General features: G+C 44.3%; 1 protein-coding gene across 3 annotated transcripts in view; it reads left to right on the top strand.

Annotated features, from left to right (window-relative positions):
- Positions 1–21,234, top strand: part of LOC124010038 (netrin-G1-like) — a 165,192-nt gene that overhangs the window by 99,242 nt on the left and 44,716 nt on the right. For 2 of the 3 annotated variants that reach the window (XM_046322358.1, XM_046322356.1), the window contains exon 3: positions 12,723–12,901. In XM_046322358.1, the coding sequence (XP_046178314.1) occupies positions 12,723–12,901 (179 nt within the window). Of the gene's footprint in view, positions 1–12,722; positions 12,910–21,234 lie in introns of those variants that run through there. The other variant, XM_046322359.1, reaches the window with a different exon arrangement.

The following is a 21,234-nucleotide window of genomic DNA, read 5'->3' as shown; positions in this document are numbered from 1 at the left end:
AAGCAGTAGGAATGACCACGTGTTTAGTGAGACCGCCAGGCCATAAGCAGTAGGAATGACCACGTGTTTAGTGAGACCGCCAGGCCATAAGCAGTAGGAATGACCACGTGTTTAGTGAGACCGCCAGGCCATAAGCAGTAGGAATGACCACGTGTTCTCTTGATAATCGCTTGAATTTGAGAATTTCCTGTCCTGCTAAGCATTCAAAATGTAACGAGTACTTTTGATTGTCAGGGAAAATGTATGGAGTAAAAAAAGTACAATATTTTCTTTGGGAATGTAGTGAAGTAAAAGATGTCAAAAATAAGTAGTAAAGTACAGATACCCCCACAAAACAAGTTAATGAAGAAGTATGTGTCATGAATACTCAGGGAGAAGGTGTAGATTCAAGCTCAGAGCACTGCGGTAAATTGCATGCAGGAATCGTGGTCACAGGCAGGCAATGGTCATACACAGGTAGGGAAACAGGCGCATCAAAACTAGGACTGAAGGCTATAACTGGTTCTCACGAACGAGATAGGAAAAGGCTTAGTCGAGTCAAAACGAAAAATACCTCACAAACAGAGTGAGCTGAACTAAATAAGGAGCTGATGAGACCAGGTGAGTAACTAACACAGGTGAAATCAATGAACAAAAATGAAAGCCACGGCTTACGTTCTAGAACACAAAGAAACAGAGCTACGTTCCAGAACACAACGTAACAGAACACGAGTTTGACGAAGAAAATAAATACAGGACCTTACAGTACTTTAAAGTACTTTACACCACTGTGGAAATACCAACAGTGACACAGCAACAAATATATATTAGACAACATCAGCTCACTGTCAATTCATTTGGAAATTGAAAAGCAAAACAACAACGGAGTGTAGTTTATAGTATATAACGCATCACGAGTCACAACCGTGAAAGCAGTAGTACATCCACAGTAAAAAGGGCGTGCATCCCAAATGGCACCTATTCCCTATTTTAGTGCACTACCTTTAACCAGGGCCTGTATTGAATAGGGTGCCATTTGGGCCTTGGCCTCTCCAGCCACTTCAATGAGTCCCGCGCGTAAATGGAACGTTATTCCTTTTTTTTATGCACGTTTCTCTGACCTTGAATTTAAGCAAGAGAACAGCATGCAATTTACCCGCTATTAGTTCGGGTGGTGATCAAATAAATTAAACTGTGGCGGAGGTGTGTCTACAGAACCGACGTATTCTGACGTAGTTTTTAATTCTCTCATAATTCCGCCACCTTTACGCGCGAGGAATCCATGAATAAGGTCCAGTGAACATACCGGTTCCAAGTGGAGAAAACATCGACTTTATTTTTGGGGAAATAACAGCATTCTCCATGCACTGTAATATATAATTAGATAAGAGCTATTGATAAGAACTAGGTAAATGAGTAATCAGTTTGGATAAAGGAATTGTAAATATAAATGACTATCTATTTTACCTTATAATCGCTGGAGACAAATGTGAAACCAGGCATATTGCAGCAAACTGAATCATATCAACATGTCAACCTTCCCAACGTAAAGTTTATGAAATGCTCTGCCATTACACAGATTTTAAATTGCACAGCCTTTATACCTTGCAGGGATATGACTCTCGAATGTCTTGATTGTAGGCTACCCTGACTTTCAATCATGTTACATTTTAGCCACAATCAGTATCGACCGTCAGTAGGCCTGATAACCACACATGTTAAGCTGCTAGTTTACTGTTAGTTCCCTTCAGTTGGTATAGTCCACATTATCATTCCATTTAATTCCATTGTTTCCATTGTTTTTACCTTCCTATGCTTCCTCTGTAAATGCCGTCACGGCCGTGTGGTTGTTGCTGAGGATCATTAGTAACAGTTGATAATATATAAAAGACATGCAGGCGAAAATAAATCATTAGGGAGCAGAGCACAGACAAAGCCGTAACAGTTTGAGCCTGACACAGGGCGCAATACTTGGCTGTGACGTCATGGTTAGTCCAGGCAACAGAGGAGGGTATATCCTTACACTATTCTCCCAATTATAATAATATGTACACTAATCTTCCAACATGATCTCCTCGTGGATTTTTTATTTTATTAACTAGGCAAGTCAGTTAATTAAGAACAAATTATTATTTACAATGACAGCCTAGGAACAGTGGGTTCACTGCCTTGTTCAGGGGCAGAACGACAGATTTGTTTTTACCTTGTCAGCTCGAGGATTAGATCTAGCAACCTTTTGGTTATTGACCCAACTCTCTAACCACTAGGCTACCTGCCGCACCAAATGGATCCTACTGCTATAGTAAACAGAGAATAAACCAGGTACAGAACCATATCAAATCAAATCAAATCAAATTTATTTATATAGCCCTTCGTACATCAGCTGATATCTCAAAGTGCTGTACAGAAACCCAGCCTAAAACCCCAAACAGCAAACAATGCAGGTGTAAAAGCACGGTGGCTAGGAAAAACTCCCTAGAAAGGCCAAAACCTAGGAAGAAACCTAGAGAGGAACCGGGCTATGTGGGGTGGCCAGTCCTCTTCTGGCTGTGCCGGGTAGAGATTATAACAGAACATGACCAAGATGTTCAAATGTTCATAAATGACCAGCATGGTCAAATAATAATAAGGCAGAACAGTTGAAACTGGAGCAGCAGCACAGTCAGGTGGACTGGGGACAGCAAGGAGCCATCATGCCAGGTAGTCCTGGGGCACGGTCCTAGGGCTCAGGTCAGTTGAAACTGGAGCAGGAGCATGGCCAGGTGGACTGGGGACAGCAAGGAGTCCTCATGTCAGGTAGTCCTGGGACATGGTCCTAGGGCCCAGGCCAGTTGAAACTGGAGCAGCAGCATGGCCAGGTGGACTGGGGACAGCAAGGAGTCATCATGTCAGGTAGTCCTGGGGCATGGTCCTAGGGCTCAGGTCCTCCGAGAGAGAGAAAGAAAGAGAGAAGGAGAGAATTAGAGAACGCACACTTAGATTCACACAGGACACCTGAATAGGACAGGAGAAGTACTCCAGATAAACAAACTGACCCTAGCCCCCCGACACATAAACTACTGCAGCATAAATACTGGAGGCTGAGACAGGAGGGGTCAGGAGACACTGTGGCCCCATCCGAGGACACCCCCAGACAGGGCCAAACAGGAAGGATATAACCCCACCCACTTTGCCAAAGCACAGCCCCCACACCACTAGAGGGAAATCTTCAACCACCAACCATATCTCTACATGGATCCTACTGCTATAGTAAACAGAGAATAAACCAGGTACAGAACCATATCTCTACATGGATCATACTGCTATAGTAAACAGAGAATAAACCAGGTACAGAACCATATCTCTACATGGATCCTACTGCTATAGTAAACAGAGAATAAACCAGGTACAGAACCATATCTCTACATGGATCATACTGCTATAGTAAACAAACATCATGATAGCAAGACAGGAGGACACATTTCCTGCCTCTAGCTTTAGAAACAAGTATTTTCCCCAGGGGGCTCACTCTCCTTTCTCTCTCTCTCTACCTCTCTACCTCTCTACCTCTCTACCTCTTTCTACTTCCTCTCCCTCTCTACCTCTACCTCTCTACCTCTCTACCTCTTTCTACTTCCTCTCTCTCTCTCTCTCTCTCTCTCCTCTCTACCTCTCTTCTCTCTTCTCTCTCTCTCTCTCTCTCTCTCTCTCTTTACCTCTCTCTCTCTCTCTCTCTCCTCTCTCTCTCTCTCTCTCTCTCTGTCTCTCTCTCTCTCTCTCTCTCTCTCTCTCTCTCTCTCTTCTCTACCTCTTTCTACTTCCTCTCTCTCTACATCCTCTCCCTCTCCTCTCTCTCTCTCTCTCTCTGTCTCTCTCTCTCTCTCTCTCTACCTCTCTACCTCTTTCTACTTTCTCTCTCTCTCTCTCCTCTCTCTCTTCTACCTCTCTCTACCTCCTCTGTCTCTCTCCCTCTCCCTCTCACCCCCCTCTCTCTCTCTCTCTCTCTCTCTCTCTCTCTACCTCCTCTCTCTTCTCTCTCTCTCTACCTCATCTCTCTGTCTCTCTCTCTGTCTCTTCCTATCGCTCTCTCCCTCTCTATACCTCCTCTCTCTCTGTCTCTCTCTCTCTCTACCTCCTCTGTCTCTCTACCTCCTCTGTCTCTCTCTCTCTCTGTCTCTCTCTCTCCCTTCAGTTTACATGCAGCACATACAGTATCTCTCTCTTCCTCTTTCTCTCATGTAAAATACATCAAAGCATTCTCTGAGATCCCTGAAGGTGTATGAGGATCATCTTAGGTCAACCCAGTAGCGGCAGACCTTGAACTCTTTTGCCTAGCAGCCTGGGCCAAAGTTTCCTCTGTAGTAACAGCCTTCATCTCCCCACCCCTCAGTAGGAGTGTAAGGACTTCAGGGGTGTCCCAAATGGAGGGTGTCCTAAATGGCAACTCATTCCCTATATTGGGCATATAGTGCACTACTTAATAGTGCACTAGTCCTGATCAAACGTAGTGAACTATAAAGAGACGAGGGAGCCATTTGGGTTCTCAGACAAGGTTTTCATGAAGGAGCTCATGTATTTTATACAGTGGGGAGGATGGATTCCAACACAGAATCCTGGAAGACCTTGAAGTGAGTCTCATATGAAGGCTTCTGCACAGTAACAGAAGTCCTGTTTTGGAGGTCAGATATTCTCTGAATTGCTATGAAATTGACTTGTTACGCCTTCCATTTTAGGGGAATTCTGGTTGGCAATGAGGCTACTCATTGGTCAATAGTCAAAAGGCGCAACTTTTGGTGCAATAACGTAAGCCTATGTTAATGACCAGATCTAATAAGCAAAAGTATACGTATAAAATCCAAATGGTAGGCTATATCTAGCATGTTAAAATATGTATGAAAATATGTATTTTTCCCATTCAGTTTCACACTGGCAACCAACCAAACCCTTCTTGCAACCAACAACCACTTTGAGAACCACTAGCTCACCCACAAGCTGTGTTGATTGGCAGTTTGCTGGTCCAGTCAGAGGGCTGAGTGTGTGTCACATGGAGAGTAATCCACGGAGACTCTGTGCCACAAAATAAGTGACAAAACGTTGTAAAATCTGATCATTTTAAGGTATCAGTCTCAAGTTAAAGTCATGTGACTCGAGTCCACAACTCGGCATATAAGTGTCTCAAGTTAAAGTCATGTGACTCGAGTCCACAACTCGGCATATAAGTGTCTCAAGTTAAAGTCATGTGACTCGAGTCCACAACTCGGCATATAAGTGTCTCAAGTTAAAGTCATGTGACTCGAGTCCACAACTCGGCATATAAGTGTCTCAAGTTAAAGTCATGTGACTCGAGTCCACAACTCGGCATGTAAGTGTAAGTAAATTGTGATAGTTTAACTACAGAGACTGAGATGATTGTACTGAGTGTGGTGGGAGAGAGGTCCTTGCCAGAACACTTTCAAATTAAAGCACACAGAGAACCATTTAAATAGACCACAACAGAAGCAATTACATACTCTAAGAAAGTAAACTAACTGTAATAATATGACTTTTTCCTTGCATGCTGAAAAATAGATGACAGTAGTATCTGGAGTTATTCTGGATCCCCATTAGCTCTTCCTGGGGTCCAGCAAAATGAAGGCAGTTTATATATATATTTTTTAAACATTACAATACATTCACAACACACAGTGTGTCCTCAGGCACCTAATCCACCACTACCACATATCTACAGTACTAAATCCGTGTGTGTGTGTGTGTGTGTGCGTGTGTGTGTGTGTGTGTGTGTGTGTGTGTGTGTGTGTGTGTGTGTGTGTGTGTGTGTGTGTGTGTGTGTGTGTGTGTGTGTGTGTGTGTGTGTGTGTGTGTGTGTGTGTGTGTGTGTGTGTGTGTGTGTGTGTGTGTGTGTGTGTGCGTGCGTGTGTGTTGCTTCACAGTCCCCACTGTTCAATGAGATATTTTTTTTATCTGTTTATCGAGTCAAATTTTACTGCTTGCGTCAGTTACTTGATGTGTAATAGAGTTCCATGTAGTCATGGCTATATGTAGTACTGTGTGCCTCCCATCGTCTGTTCTGGACTTGGGGACTGTGAAGAGACCTCTGAAGGCATGTTCTCTGGGGCATGCATAGGTGTCCGGGCTGTGCGCCAGTAGTTTACCCAACAGCAACCAAGTAAGAATAGAATGTGCAGAATGTCGTGCTGGAGTGTGTGTTGGTTAAGTAATGTAGTGTGTGTTGGTTAAGTAATGTAGTGTGTACTGGTTAAGTAATGGAGTGTGTGTTGGTTAAGTAATGGAGTGTGTGTTGGTTAAGTAATGGAGTGTGTACTGGTTAAGTCATGGAGTGTGTGTTGGTTAAGTAATGTAGTGTGTACTGGTTAAGTAATGTAGTGTGTACTGGTTAAGTAATGTAGTGTGTACTGGTTAAGTAATGGAGTGTGTACTGGTTAAGTAATGGAGTGTGTACTGGTTAAGTAATGGAGTGTGTACTGGTTAAGTAATGGAGTGTGTGTTGGTTAAGTAATGTAGTGTGTACTGGTTAAGTAATGTAGTGTGTACTGGTTAAGTAATGTAGTGTGTACTGCTAAAGTAATGGAGTGTGTACTGGTTAAGTAATGTAGTGTGTACTGGTTAAGTAATGGAGTGTGTACTGGTTAAGTAATGTAGTGTGTACTGGTTAAGTAATGGAGTGTGAACTGGTTAAGTAATGGAGTGTGAACTGGTTAAGTAATGTAGTGTGAACTGGTTAAAAACCTCTACAGGATTGATGGGTTCCCCTCAGGACGAGTGAGGTAACGTAGGCTAATTAGCATGAGGTTGTAAATAACAATAAAAATTTACAGGATATAGACATATCTGATATTGGCAGAAAGCTTAAATTATTGTTAATCTAATTGCACTGTCCAATTTACAGTAGCTACTACAGTGAAATAATGCACAGTTATGGACTTGAAAAGTGATTAATAAACCAATTAGACACATTTGGGCAGTCTCGATATCGCATTCAAACTTAAATCCGTTTTACCTCATTTTGATCAGCATGACACATGTGCAACCAGAGGGAAAAAAAGTGGTCAGATGATGCGGATGGTGTAGGACGGTTTTACTAGCACAGGGTGGAATATGTTCCACCTCAGTCACCGGCTTCATCAATAAGTGCACTGACGACTTAGTTCCCACAGTGACCGTACGTACATATCCCAACCAGAAGCCATGGATTGCCAGCAACATCCACACTGAACTAAAGGCTGAAGCTGCCGCTTTCAAGGAGCGGGACACCAATCCAGACGCTTTTAAGAAATCCCGCTATGCCTTCAGATGAACCATCAAACAGGCAATACGTCAATACAGGAGTCAGATTGAATCCTACCACACTTGCTCTGATGCTCTTCTGATGTGGCAGGACTTGCAAGCTATTTCGGACAACAAAAGCTGCCCAGTGACGTGAGCCTACCAAATGAGCTAAAAGCCTTTTATGCTCGCTTCGAGGAAAGAAATACTGAAGCATTCACGAGAGCACCAGCTATTTCGGACGACTGTGTGATCATGCTCTCCGATGTGAGCAAGATCTTTAAACAGGTCGACATTCACAAGGCTGTGGGGCCAGACGGATTGTCAGGACATGTACTCAAAGCATGCGTGGACCAACTTGCAAGTGTCTTTTCAAACTCTCCCTGACCAAGTCTGTAATACCTACATGTTTGAAGCAGACCACCATAGATCCTGTGCCCAAGAAAGCTAAGGTAACCTGCCTAAATGATTACTGCCTCGTTGCACTCACGTCTGTAGCAATGAAGTGCTTTGAAAGGATTGACATGGCTCACATCAACACCATCATCCCAGAAACCCTAGACCCTGTCCAATTTGCAAACCTCCCCAACAGATCCACAGATGACGCAATCTCAATCGCACTCCACACTGCCCTTTCCCACCATGACAAAAGGAACACCTATGTGAGAATGCTATTCACTACAGCTTAGCATTCAACATCATAGTTCCCTCAAAGCTCATCACTAAGCTAAGAACCCTGGGACTAAACACCTCCCTCTGCAACTGGATCCTGGACTTCCTGACGGGCCGCCCCCCAGGTGTTAAGGGTAGGTAGCAACACATCTGTCACGGTGATCCTCAACACTGAGGCCCCTCAGAGGTGTGTACTTAGTCCCCTCCTGTACTCCCTGTTCACCCACTACTGCATCACAAAGCACGACTCCAACACCATCATTAAGTTTGCTGACGATACAACAGTGGTAGGCCTGATCACTGACAACGATGAGACAGCCTATAGGGAGTAGGTAAGAGACCTGGCAGTTTGATGCCAGGACAACAACCTCTGCCCTCAATGTGAGCAAGACAAAGGAGCTGATCATGAACAACATGAAAAGGCCGTCCGCCCCCATTAACATTGACGGGATGCGTGTTGAGAGTTTCAAGTTTCGTTGGTGGGCACATCACCAACGAACTATCATGGTCCAAACATACCAAAACAGTTGTGAAGAGGGCACGACATTACCTTTTCAGGAGACTTAAAAATTTCCCAGTTCCTCAAAAAGTAATATAGATTCACCCCCGAAAGCATCCTGACCAGGTGTCATCACTCCCTGGTATGACAATAGTACGTATCAAATCAAATCAAATTATATTTGTCACATACACATGGTTAGCAGATGTTAATGCGAGTGTAGCGAAATGCTTGTGCTTCTAGTTCCGACAATGCAGTAATAACCAACAAGTAATCTAACTACCAATTCCAAAACTACTGTCTTATACACACAAGTGTAAGGGAATAAAGAATATGTACATAAAGATATATGAATGAGTGATGGTACAGAGCGGCATAGGCATGATACAGTAGATGGTTTCGAGTACAGTATATACATATGAGATGAGTATGTAAACAAAGTGGCATAGTTAAAGTGGCTAGTGATACATGTATTACATAAAGATGCAGTAGATGATATAGAGTACAGTATATACGTATACATATGAGATGAATAATGTAGGGTATGTAAACATTATATTAGGTAGCATTGTTTAAAGTGGCTAGTGATATATTTTACATCATTTCCCATCAATTCCCATTATTAAAGTGGCTGGAGTTGAGTCAGTGTGTTGGCAGCAGCCACTCAATGTTAGTGGTGGCTGTTTAACAGTCTGATGGCCTTGAGATAGAAGCTGTTTTTCAGTCTCTCGGTCCTAGCTTTGATGCACCTGTACTGACCTCACCTTCTGGATGATAGCGGGGTGAACAGGCAGTGGCTCGGGTGGTTGTTGTCCTTGATGATATTTATGGCCTTCCTGTGACATCGGGTGGTGTAGGTGTCCCGGAGGGCAGGTAGTTTGCCCCCGGTGATGCGTTGTGCAGACCTCACTACCCTCTGGAGAGCCTTACGGTTGTGGGCGGAGCAAATCAATAACCATAAATATTATGGATTTTAAACATTTAGGTACATATAAGTGTCGACTGAAATCTGAAATGATTGTTAATCTAACTGCACTGTCCAATTTACTTTAGCCATGACAGCCATGTGATTGTTTGAGGACGGCGCCCCACATCAAAATATTTTTACACCGGCACAGGTTTCATACATTCACATATAACGATTAAATATTCACTTACTTTTTGAAAATCTTCCTCTGATTTGTCATCCAAAGGGTCCCGGCTATAACATGTAGTGTCGTTTTGTTATATAAAATCCTCCTACTATATCTATTGTGTTATATTCTCCTACCATATCTATTGTGTTATATTCTCCTACCATATCTATTGTGTTATATTCTCCTACCATATCTATTGTGTTATATTCTCCTACCATATCTATTGTGTTATATTCTCCTACCATATCTATTGTGTTATATTCTCCTACCATATCTATTGTGTTATATTCTCCTACCATATCTATTGTGTTATATTCTCCTACCATATCTATTGTGTTATATTCTCCTACATTATAGTCCACAACAGGACTTCTGTTACTGTGCAGAAGCCTTCACATGAGATAGTGGTCCTTCTGTAGCTCAGTTGGTAGAGCATGGCGCTTGTAACGCCAGGGTAGTGGGTTCGATCCCCGGGACCACCCATACGTAGAATGTATGCACACATGACTGTAAGTCGCTTTGGATAAAAGCGTCTGCTAAATGGCATATATTATTATTCTATTAGATACATTGGTCTTTATGAATTGCCATTTGGGGACACGCTGGAGACACAATACACATTTATACACAAGAGACACAGCATACATTTATACACAAGAGACACAGCATACATGTATACACAAGAGACACAGTAGACATTTATACACAAGAGACACAGTAGACATTTATGCACAAGAGACACAGTAGACATTTATACACAAGAGACACAGCATACATTTATATACAAGAGACACAGCATACATTTATACACAAGAGACACAGCATACATTTATACACAAGAGACACAGCATACATTTATACACAAGAGACACAGTAGACATTTATACACAAGAGACACAGTAGACATTTATACACAAGAGACACAGTACACATTTATACACAAGAGACACAGTAGACATTTATACACAAGAGACACAGTAGACATTTATATACAAGAGACACAGTACACATTTATACACAAGAGACACAGCATACATTTATACACAAGAGACACAGCATACATTTATACACAAGAGACACAGTAGACATTTATACACAAGAGACACAGTAGACATTTATACACAAGAGACACAGTAGACATTTATACACAAGAGACACAGTACACATTTATACACAAGAGACACAGTAGACATTTATACACAAGAGACACAGTAGACATTTATATACAAGAGACACAGTACACATTTAAACACAAGAGACACAGTAGACATTTATACACAAGAGACACAGTAGACATTGACACATAAGAGACACAGTAGACATTGACACATAAGAGACACAGTAGACATTGACACATAAGAGACACAGTACACATTGACACATGAGAGACACAGTAGACATTTAAACACAAGGATAAACGGTGAGAGAAATGAGGGTACACGGCGGTTTCAGACAGTGTTTTAGATAAGATGATAGATTATACTTCCATTATAAAGAGACTAACTAGTCTAGGAGGAATATAACCAATCATTAAAACTTAATGGTCTGCCCTACTCAATAGAGCAGAGGGACATACCTCTTGTGACGAGGACACACACACACAAACAGGTGTGTGTGTGTGTGTGTGTGTGTGTGTGTGTGTGTGTGTGTGTGTGTGTGTGTGTGTGTGTGTGTGTGTGTGTGTGTGTGTGTGTGTGTGTGTGTGTGTGTGTGTGTGTGTGTGTGTGTGTGTGTGTGTGTGTGTGTGTGCGTGATTCTGTTTTAGCTGTTTTTTAATGAAGGGGAAGGTTACCATGGGGAGCCCAATTGAGGTATATGTATAGAGGAGAGAAGAGGAGAGTGGGGAGATAGAGAGAGGGAGATAGAGAGGGAGATAGAGAGAGGGAGAGAGAGAGGGGGAGAGAGAGAGAGACTCAGAGACAGACTCAGAGAGAGAGAGAGAGAGAGAGAGAGAGAGAGAGAGAGAGAGAGAGAGAGAGAGAGAGAGAGAGAGAGAGAGAGAGAGAGATATCCAAAAGTGTTATTCGGCATAGGAAATACTTTGAAGATCCTTGATTGGTGTCAAGTAGAATACTTTTGGTTCTCCATGGAACACAGAGGACGTCTACCTGGAACCAAAAGGAGTTCTACATGGAACCAAATATAGTTCAACATGGAACCAAAAAGGTTTGAGCAACTTTGAAGAAAGACTTGGTTCAATTGGTTTCTTCTTGTTAACTCTCAATCAGCTCTGTGTTTAGTCCTCAATAAAGAGAACGTTATTGGCTGTGTCCCAAATGGCACCCTATTCCCTATAGGGCACTATGTAGGGATTAGAGTGCCATTTGGGATGCCTTTGAATCCTGACTTTATTTAATGTGGTGTTCCCTTCACGGAGGGTTAGCCAAATTAGGTATTGTTTTAAATGCTGTTCCCTCCTCGAAGGGTTAGCCAAATTAGGTATTGTTTTAAATGCTGTTCCCTCAAAGAAGGGTTAGCCAAATTAGGTATTGTTTTAAATGCTGTTCCCTCCTCGAAGGGTTAGCCAAATTAGGTATTGTTTTAAATGCTGTTCCCTCAACGAAGGGTTAGCCAAATTTGGTATTGTTTTAAATGCTGTTCCCTTCACTGAGGTTTAGCCAAATAAGCTCTTGTTTTTAAAATGCTGTTGCCTCCACAGAGGGTTAGCCAAATTAGCACTCGTTTTAAGAATAACGATGCGTTTTCCTCTCTCTCTTCCCTCTTAGTCTGATCTAAGTGGGAATTCCATGTAGGCCTAGTATACCCACTATTAAATTATAGAAGAGGCAACATTCCACCGCAAGGGCACAGTGAAATATCCTTGTATAGAGGAGGTGACTTGGTGAAACAACGTCGGCATGATGAGTAACCTTGTCTTAGACATGAAGATTTGTGTTAGCCGCCCAGTCAGTCATATTTGATTCAAGTCATATGAAATAGCTAATATTAATGTTATCCAGGAGTAAGCACTGTAATCCGGCTTGAAGAACCAACCCACAGCCTCTGGAACAAATAATAACAAGTATTTACATTGCGTCTGTTGCATGGTGTTTTCCATCTCAGATCGAAGTGCAACCCGAACGCCACTCTTATAGAAGATCCTTTGTGTTCAATGACTTATCTGGCTATGAATAAAGGTGAAATAAATAGGATTGTCTCTTTTCCCTCCTCAGATGTAAGTGTAACCTGCACTCCAACAGCTGTGTGTTTGACAAGGACAAGGGGAAGCTGGGGTGTGAGTGTGAACACAACACAACAGGACCAGACTGCGGCCGCTGTAAGAGACACTACCACGGACGACCCTGGAGCGTCGGGTCCTACCTGCCCATCCCCAGAGGAACTGCTAACATCTGTGAGTAGACTACGTCTATCTAAAACCAATTGTGGAAAAAGTTTCACTCGTTCAATAGAATCTAATCAAGAATAAAATAATGATATATGAGGCATGTGGGCTTTTCGTCAATCTTGGAGGAGATTTCTGTCTGATCTGTCAGTTCCCAGGTCTCTGGTCAGGGGGCTCATTTCCTTAATATATCTAATGGGAAGCTAGAAGAGGAATAAGGTGCTATATCCAGCACTGAGGGAGAAGATGCTATTATCAGCCCAACAGTGAAGGATAATGTGTTATAGCCAGCCCAACACTGAGGGATAAGGTGCCATAATCAGCTCAACACTGAGGGATAAGGTGCTATTATCGGCCCAACACTGAGGGAGAAGATGCTATTATCAGCCCAACACTGAGGGATAAGGTGCCATAATCAGCCCAACACAGGGATAAGCTGCTATAATCGGCCCAACACGGAGGGATAAGGAGCTATAATCGGCCCAACACTGAGGGATAAGGTGCTATAATCGGCCCAACACTGAGGGATAAGGTGCTATAATTGGCCCAACGCTGAGGGAGAAGATGCTATTATCAGCCCAACACTGAGGGATAAGGTGTTATAGCCAGCCCAACACAGGGATAAGCTGCTATTATCGGCCCAACACTGAGGGAGGAGATGCTATTATCAGCCCAACACTGAGGGATAAGGTGTTATAGCCAGCCCAACACAGGGATAAGCTGCTATAATCGGCCCAACACTGAGGGAGGAGATGCTATTATCAGCCCAACACAGGGATAAGCTGCTATAATCGGCCCAACACTGAGGGATAAGGTGCTATAATCAGCCCAACACTGAGGGAGAAGATGCTATTATCAGCCCAACACTGAGGGATAAGGTGCTATAATCAGCCCAACACTGAGGGAATCAGCCCAACGCTGAGGGATAAGGTGCTATAATCGTCCCAATGCTGAGGGATAAGGTGCTATAATCGTCCCAACACTGAGGGATAAGGTGCTATAATCAGCCCAACACAGGGATACGCTGCTATAATCAGCCCAACACTGAGGGATAAGGTGCTATAATCAGCCCAACACAGGGATACGCTGCTATAATCGGCCCAACACTGAGGGATAAGGTGCTAAAATCAGCCCAACACTGAGGGATAAGGTGCCATAATCAGCCCAACGCTGAGGGATAAGGTGTTATAATCGACCCAACACTGAGGGAGAAGATGCTATTATCAGCCCAACACTGAGGGATAAGGTGCTATAATCAGCCCAACACTGAGGGATAAGGTGCTATAATCAGCCCAACACTGAGGGATAAGGTGCTATAATCGGCCCAACACTGAGGAATAAGGTGCTATAGTCGGCCCAACACTGAGGGATAAGGTGCTATAATCAGCCCAACACAGGGATAAGCTGCTATAATCGGCCCAACACTGAGGGATAAGGTGCTATAATCAGCCCAACACAGGGATAAGCTGCTATAATCGGCCCAACACAGGGATAAGCTGCTATAATCGGCCCAACACTGAGGGATAAGGTGCTATAATCAGCCCAACACTGAGGGATAAGGTGTTATATCCAACACCATGGATAAGGTAGTATAATCAGCTCAAAACTGATTATAGCTGAGGGATAAGAGCTGATTATAGCACCTTATCCCTCAGTGTAAAAAAATAACCTGCCCAGGAACTGCTGTTTAAAATTAGTCAGCTGGCTAAAACCTGCACTTTTACTGAAACATTGAGTAATATGCACTGTCCCTGTAAAAATAAAAATAAACTCAACTCAAACTCAACACTGATGAGTATGGTGCTACAATCAGTCAAGGGAAAAGGTATTATAGCCAGACCAACACTGAGGGATGAAGTATTATAGCCAGACCAACACTGAGGGATGAAGTATTATAGCCAGACCAACACTGAGGGATGAAGTATTATAGCCAGACCAACACTAAGGGATGAAGTATTATAGCCAGACCAACACTGAGGGATGAAGTATTATAGCCAGACCAACACTGAGGGATGAAGTATTATAGCCAGACCAACACTGAGGGATGAAGTATTATAGCCAGACCAACACTGAGGGATACAGTCAGTATAAATGTGTGTGCTTGTTATGTGTGTGTGAGCAAATTAAGAGTGTGTGTGTGTGTGTGTGTGTGTGTGTGTGTGTGTGTGTGTGTGTGTGTGTGTGTGTGTGTGTGTGTGTGTGTGTGTGTGTGTGTGTGTGTGTGTGTGTGTGTGTGTGTGTGTGTGTGTGTGTGTGTGTGTGCAGGCATGCGTGCGTGCGTGTGTGTGTACCTGTGTGTGTACCTGTGTGTGCATTCAGGGTGTGTGCACATACTCCCATGTGTGCCTTCATACCCATGTATGTGTCGTCTAAGGAGAAGTGCCTTGATTTCCCCCCTACACTGCGCTCCTCCAGTTAGGAGACTCTCAGCTACGTGGGACCAGCTGTCCCTCTCTCTCAGATTGACAGGGCGTTATTAAAAACAGCCAACCCCTCGGACGCATCTGCACTGAACGGATAAAACCCCAGACCCAGTCGCCATATGCTCCATATCAAAAAAAGATATGACACACTGGTTTGGAGAAAGACAGAATGCAATGATATTGCATATGGCACCCTGGTAGTATTGCATAATACCAGAATAACATTACTCCACACAGGTGTGGAAGTTTCATCCGTTTTTTTTTGTCTTCGATTTGAGTTATTTGTTATTCTCTCATAAGAGAAGACTATTTTCTGCATCCAAAATGGCACCCTATTCCTACTTTTGACCAGAGCCCTACGAGCCATTGTAGTGCACTGTGTAGGGAATAGGATGTCAGTTGGGATGTAACCTATAGCACACAACATGGGGGCGTTCCATGCGTTCTTTACCCCATGCAGCAACTAACGCAACGGCTCATATTTCCTGCTAGGATATTAACCGTACGGTCCTTGAAGACAAAAATTTGCTGAAAGTGCAGAATTTAATTCTCGTTTAATAGCACTCATCTGTCATCAAGTCATCGTCTTCAGTCACAATAGCAATACATCTCCTAGTGACAGACGGGGTATTACATTCTACATATTTCATATTCAGGACCTTACTGAACATATGCAGATATATAGCTGTACGTGACCCTCCATGTAAACACCACGACCCAACATATGCAGATATATAGCTGTACGTGACCCTCCATGTAAACACCAGGACCCAACATATGCAGATATATAGCTGTACGTGACCCTCCATGGAAACACCAGGACCCAACATATGCAGATATATAGCTGTACGTGACCCTCCATGGAAACACCAGGACCCAACATATGCAGATATATAGCTGTACGTGACCCTCCATGTAAACACCAGGACCCAACATATGCAGATATATAGCTGTACGTGACCCTCCATGTAAACATCAGGACCCAACATATGCAGATATATAGCTGTACGTGACCCTCCATGTAACCTAAGATGAAAGGAGGCTCTCTGTTGCTAGGGGACTAGAGCTGTCAGGATAAAAGGGATGAACTATGGACAAGAATACATCTACACTATCATATACATTAGATATAGACATATTCTAAATGACCAAGAGTATGTGGACACCTGCTTGTCGATCATCTCATTCCAAAATCATGGGCATTAATATGGAGCCCCATTGGCTGCTATTACATTTACATTTAAGTCATTTAGCAGACGCTCTTATCCAGAGCGACTTACAAATTGGTGCGTTCACCTTATGACATCCAGTGGAACAGCCACTTTACAATAGTGCATCTAATTCTTTTAAGGGGGGGGGGTGAGAAGGATTACTTTATCCTATCCTAGGTATTCCTTAAAGAGGTGGGGTTTCAGGTGTCTCCGGAAGGTGGTGATTGACTCCGCTGTCCTGGCGTCGTGAGGGGGTTTGTTCCACCATTGGGGGGCCAGAGCAGCGAACAGTTTTGACTGGGCTGAGCGGGAACTGTACTTCCTCAGTGGTAGGGAGGCGAGCAGGCCAGAGGTGGATGAACGCAGTGCCCTTGTTTGGGTGTAGGGCCTGATCAGAGCCTGGAGGTACTGAGGTGCCATTCCCCTCACAGCTCCGTAGGCAAGCACCATGGTCTTGTAGCGGATGCGAGCTTCAACTGGAAGCCAGTGGAGAGAGCGGAGGAGCGGGGTGAGAGAACTTGGGAAGGTTGAACACCAGACGGGCTGCGGCGTTCTGGATGAGTTGTAGGGGTTTAATGGCACAGGCAGGGAGCCCAGCCAACAGCGAGTTGCAGTAATCCAGACGGGAGATGACAAGTGCCTGGATTAGGACCTGCGCCGCTTCCTGTGTGAGGCAGGGTCGTACTCTGCGGATGTTGTAGAGCATGAACCTACAGGAACGGGCCACCGCCTTGATGTTAGTTGAGAACGACAGGGTGTTGTCCAGGATCACGGCAAGGTTCTTAGCGCTCAGGGAGGAGGACACAATGGAGTTGTCAACCGTGATGGCGAGATCATGGAACGGGCAGTCCTTCCCCGGGAGGAAGAGCAGCTCCGTCTTGCCGAGGTTCAGCTTGAGGTGGTGATCCGTCATCCACACTGTTAGGTCTGCCAGACATGCAGAGATGCGATTCGCCACCTGGTCATCAGAAGGGGGAAAGGAGAAGATTAATTGTGTGTCGTCTGCATAGCAATGATAGGAGAGACCATGTGAGGTTATGACAGAGCCAAGTGACTTGGTGTATAGCGAGAATAGGAGAGGGCCTAGAACAGAGCCCTGGGGGACACCAGTGGTGAGAGCGCGTGGTGAGGAGACAGATTCTCGCCACGCCACCTGGTAGGAGCGACCTGTCAGGTAGGACGCAATCCAAGCGTGGGCCGCGCCAGAGATGCCCAACTCGGAGAGGGTGGAGAGGAGGATCTGATGGTTCACAGTATCGAAGGCAGCCGATAGGTCTAGAAGGATGAGAGCAGAGGAGAGAGAGTTAGCTTTAGCAGTGCGGAGCGCCTCCGTGATACAGAGAAGAGCAGTCTCAGTTGAATGACTAGTCTTGAAACCTGACTGATTTGGATCAAGAAGGTCATTCTGAGAGAGATAGCGGGAGAGCTGGCCAAGGACGGCACGTTCAAGAGTTTTGGAGAGAAAAGAAAGAAGGGATACTGGTCTGTAGTTGTTGACATCGGAGGGATCGAGTGTAGGTTTTTTCAGAAGGGGTGCAACTCTCGCTCTCTTGAAGACGGAAGGGACGTAGCCAGCGGTCAGGGATGAGTTGATGAGCGAGGTGAGGTAAGGGAGAAGGTCTCCGGAAATGGTCTGGAGAAGAGAGGAGGGGATAGGGTCAAGCGGGCAGGTTGTTGGGCGGCCGGCCGTCACAAGACGCGAGATTTCATCTGGAGAGAGAGGGGAGAAAGAGGTCAGAGCACAGGGTAGGGCAGTGTGAGCAGAACCAGGGATGTCGTTTGACTTAGCAAACGAGGATCGGATGTCGTCGACCTTCTTTTCAAAATGGTTGACGAAGTCATCTGCAGAGAGGGAGGAGGGGGAGGGGGGGAGGAGGATTCAGGAGGGAGGAGAAGGTGGCAAAGAGCTTCCTAGGGTTAGAGGCAGATGCTTGGAATTTAGAGTGGTAGAAAGTGGCTTTAGCAGCAGAGACAGAGGAGGAAAATGTAGAGAGGAGGGAGTGAAAGGATGCCAGGTCCGCAGGGAGGCGAGTTTTCCTCCATTTCCGCTCGGCTGCCCGGAGCCCTGTTCTCAATACGGGTGCCCCTCAGGGGTGCGTGCCGTATTGTGCTATAACAGCCTCCACTCTACTGGGAATGCAATCAAATGAAATCTTATTTGTCACATGTGACTTTTACGTGAAATGCTTATTTACAAGCCCTTAACCAACATTGCAGTTTTAAGAAAAATAAGAGTTATGAAAATATTTACTAAATATATATATTTTTTTAAATAAAAAAGTGACAATAAAATAACAATAATGAATCTATCCATATACAGGGGCTACCGGTATCGAGTCAATGTGCTGGGGTACAGATTAATTGAGGTAATATGTACATGTAGGTAGGGGTAAAGTGACTATGCAAAAATTCCAGGTGGTCATTTGATTAGATGTTCAGGAGTCTTATGGCTTGGAGTTAGAAGCTGTTAAGAAGCCTTTTGGACCTAGACCTGGCACTCTGGTACCGCTTGCAGCACGACTAGGGTGGTTGGAGTCTTTGGCAATTTTTAGGGCTTTCCTCTGACACTGCTTGGTGTAGAGGTCCTGGGTGGCAGGAAAGTCGGCCGTACGCACTGCCCTCTGAAGCGCCTTGCGGTTGGAGGCTGAGCAGTTGCCATACCAGGCGGTGATTAAACCAGTCAGGATGGTGCAGCTGTATAACGTTTTGAGGATCTGAGGATCAAAGCCAAAGGGGAATAGGCATTGCCATGCCAACTTCACAACTGTCTTAGTGTGTTTGGACCATGAAAGTTTGTTGGTGATGTGGACACCAAGGAACTAGAAGCTCTCAACCTGCCCCACTACAGCCCCGTCGATGAGAATGGGACATGCTCGGCCCTCCTTTTCCTGTAGTCCACAATCATCTCCTTTGTCTTGATCACATTGAGGGAGAGATTGATGTCCGGGGCACCACACTGCCAGGTCTCTGACCTCCTCTCTGATCAGGCCTACCACTGTTGTGTCATCGGCAAACTTAACGATGGTGTTGGAGTCGTGCTTGGCCACGCAGTCATGGGTGAACAGGGAGCACAAGAAGGGACTAAGCACGCACCCCTGAGGGGCACCCGTATTGAGGTTCAGCATGGCAGATGTGTTGTTGCCTCTCCTTACCACCTGGAGGGCGACCCGTCATGAAGTCCAGGATCCAGTTGCAAAGGGAGGTGTTATAGTCCCAGGGTCCTTAGCTTAGTGATGAACCTTGAGGGCACTATGGTGTTGAACACTGAGTTGTAGTCAATGAATAGCATTCTCACATAGGTGTTCATTTTATCGAGGGCAGGGTGGAGTGCAATAGAGATTGCATCATCTGTGGATCTGTTGGAGTGGTATGCTGATTGGAGTGGGTCTAGGGCTTCTGGGATGAAGGTGTTGATGTGAGCCATGACAAGCATTTCAAAGCACTTCATGGCTAAAGATGGTCTGCTTGAAACATGTACAGTACCAGTCCATATTATGGCAAAAACAGCTCAAATAAGCAAAGAGAGACGACAGTCCATCATTACTTTAAGACATGAAGGTCAGTCAATGCGGAATATTTCAAGAACTTTGAAAGTTTCTTCAAGTGCAGTCGCAAAAACCATCAAGCGCTATCATGAAATTGGCTCTCATGAGGACCGCCACAGGAAAGGAAGAACCAGTCACCTGCAGAGGATAAGTTCATTAGAGTTACCAGCCTCCAAAATTGCAGCCAAAATAAATGCTTCACATGTGTTCAAGTAACAGACATATCTCAACATTAACTGTTTAGAGGAGACTGCGTGAATCAGGCCTTCATGGTCAAATTGCTGCAAAGAACCCAATACTAAAGGACACAAATTAGAATAAAACACTTGCTTGGGCCAAGAAACACGAGCAATGGCCATTAGACCGGTGGAAATCTGTCCTTTGGTATGATGAGTTCAAATTTGAGATTTTTGGTTCCAACCACCATGTCTTTGTGAGACACAGAGTAAGGGAACGGATTATCTCCACATGTGTGGTTCCCACCGTGAAGCATGGAGGAGGAGGTGTGATGGTGTGTGGGTGTTTTGCTGGTGACACGGTCTGTGATTTATTTATAATTCAAGGCACACTTAACCAACATGGCTACCACAGAATTCTGCAGCGATATGCCATCCCATATGGTTTGCGCTTAGTGGGAATATAATTTATAACAATGACCTAAAACACACCTCCAGGCTATGTAAGGGCTATTTGACCAAGGAGAGTGATGGAGTGCTGCATCAGATGACCTGGCAACAATCACCAACCAGAACCCAATGAAGACGGTTTGGGAGGTTTTGGACCGCAGACTGAAGGAAAAGCAGCCAACAAGTGCTCAGAGTATTTTTGAACTCCTTCGAGACTGTTGGAAAAGCATTCCTCATGAAGCTGGTTGAGAGAATACCAAGAGTGTGCAAAGCTGTCATCAAGGCAAATGGTGGCTACCTTGAAGAATCTAAATATAAAATATATTTTGATTTGCTTAACACTTTTTTGGTTACTACTTGATTCCATATGTGTTATTACGTCATTTGGATGTCTTCATTATTATTCTACAATTTACAACATAGTAAAAATAAAGAAAATGTTTGAATGAGTAGGTGTGTCCAAACTTTTTGACTGGTACTGTAGGTGTCACAGACTGGGTCAGAAACATGTTGAAAATGTCAGTGAAGACTTGAATT

Source organism: Oncorhynchus gorbuscha, linkage group LG22, assembly GCF_021184085.1.
Source record: "Oncorhynchus gorbuscha isolate QuinsamMale2020 ecotype Even-year linkage group LG22, OgorEven_v1.0, whole genome shotgun sequence".
NCBI classification, from domain to species: Eukaryota; Metazoa; Chordata; class Actinopteri; order Salmoniformes; family Salmonidae; genus Oncorhynchus; species Oncorhynchus gorbuscha.
Note: the sequence above shows the minus strand (reverse complement) of the source record. Positions and strands in the feature narration are given on the sequence as shown.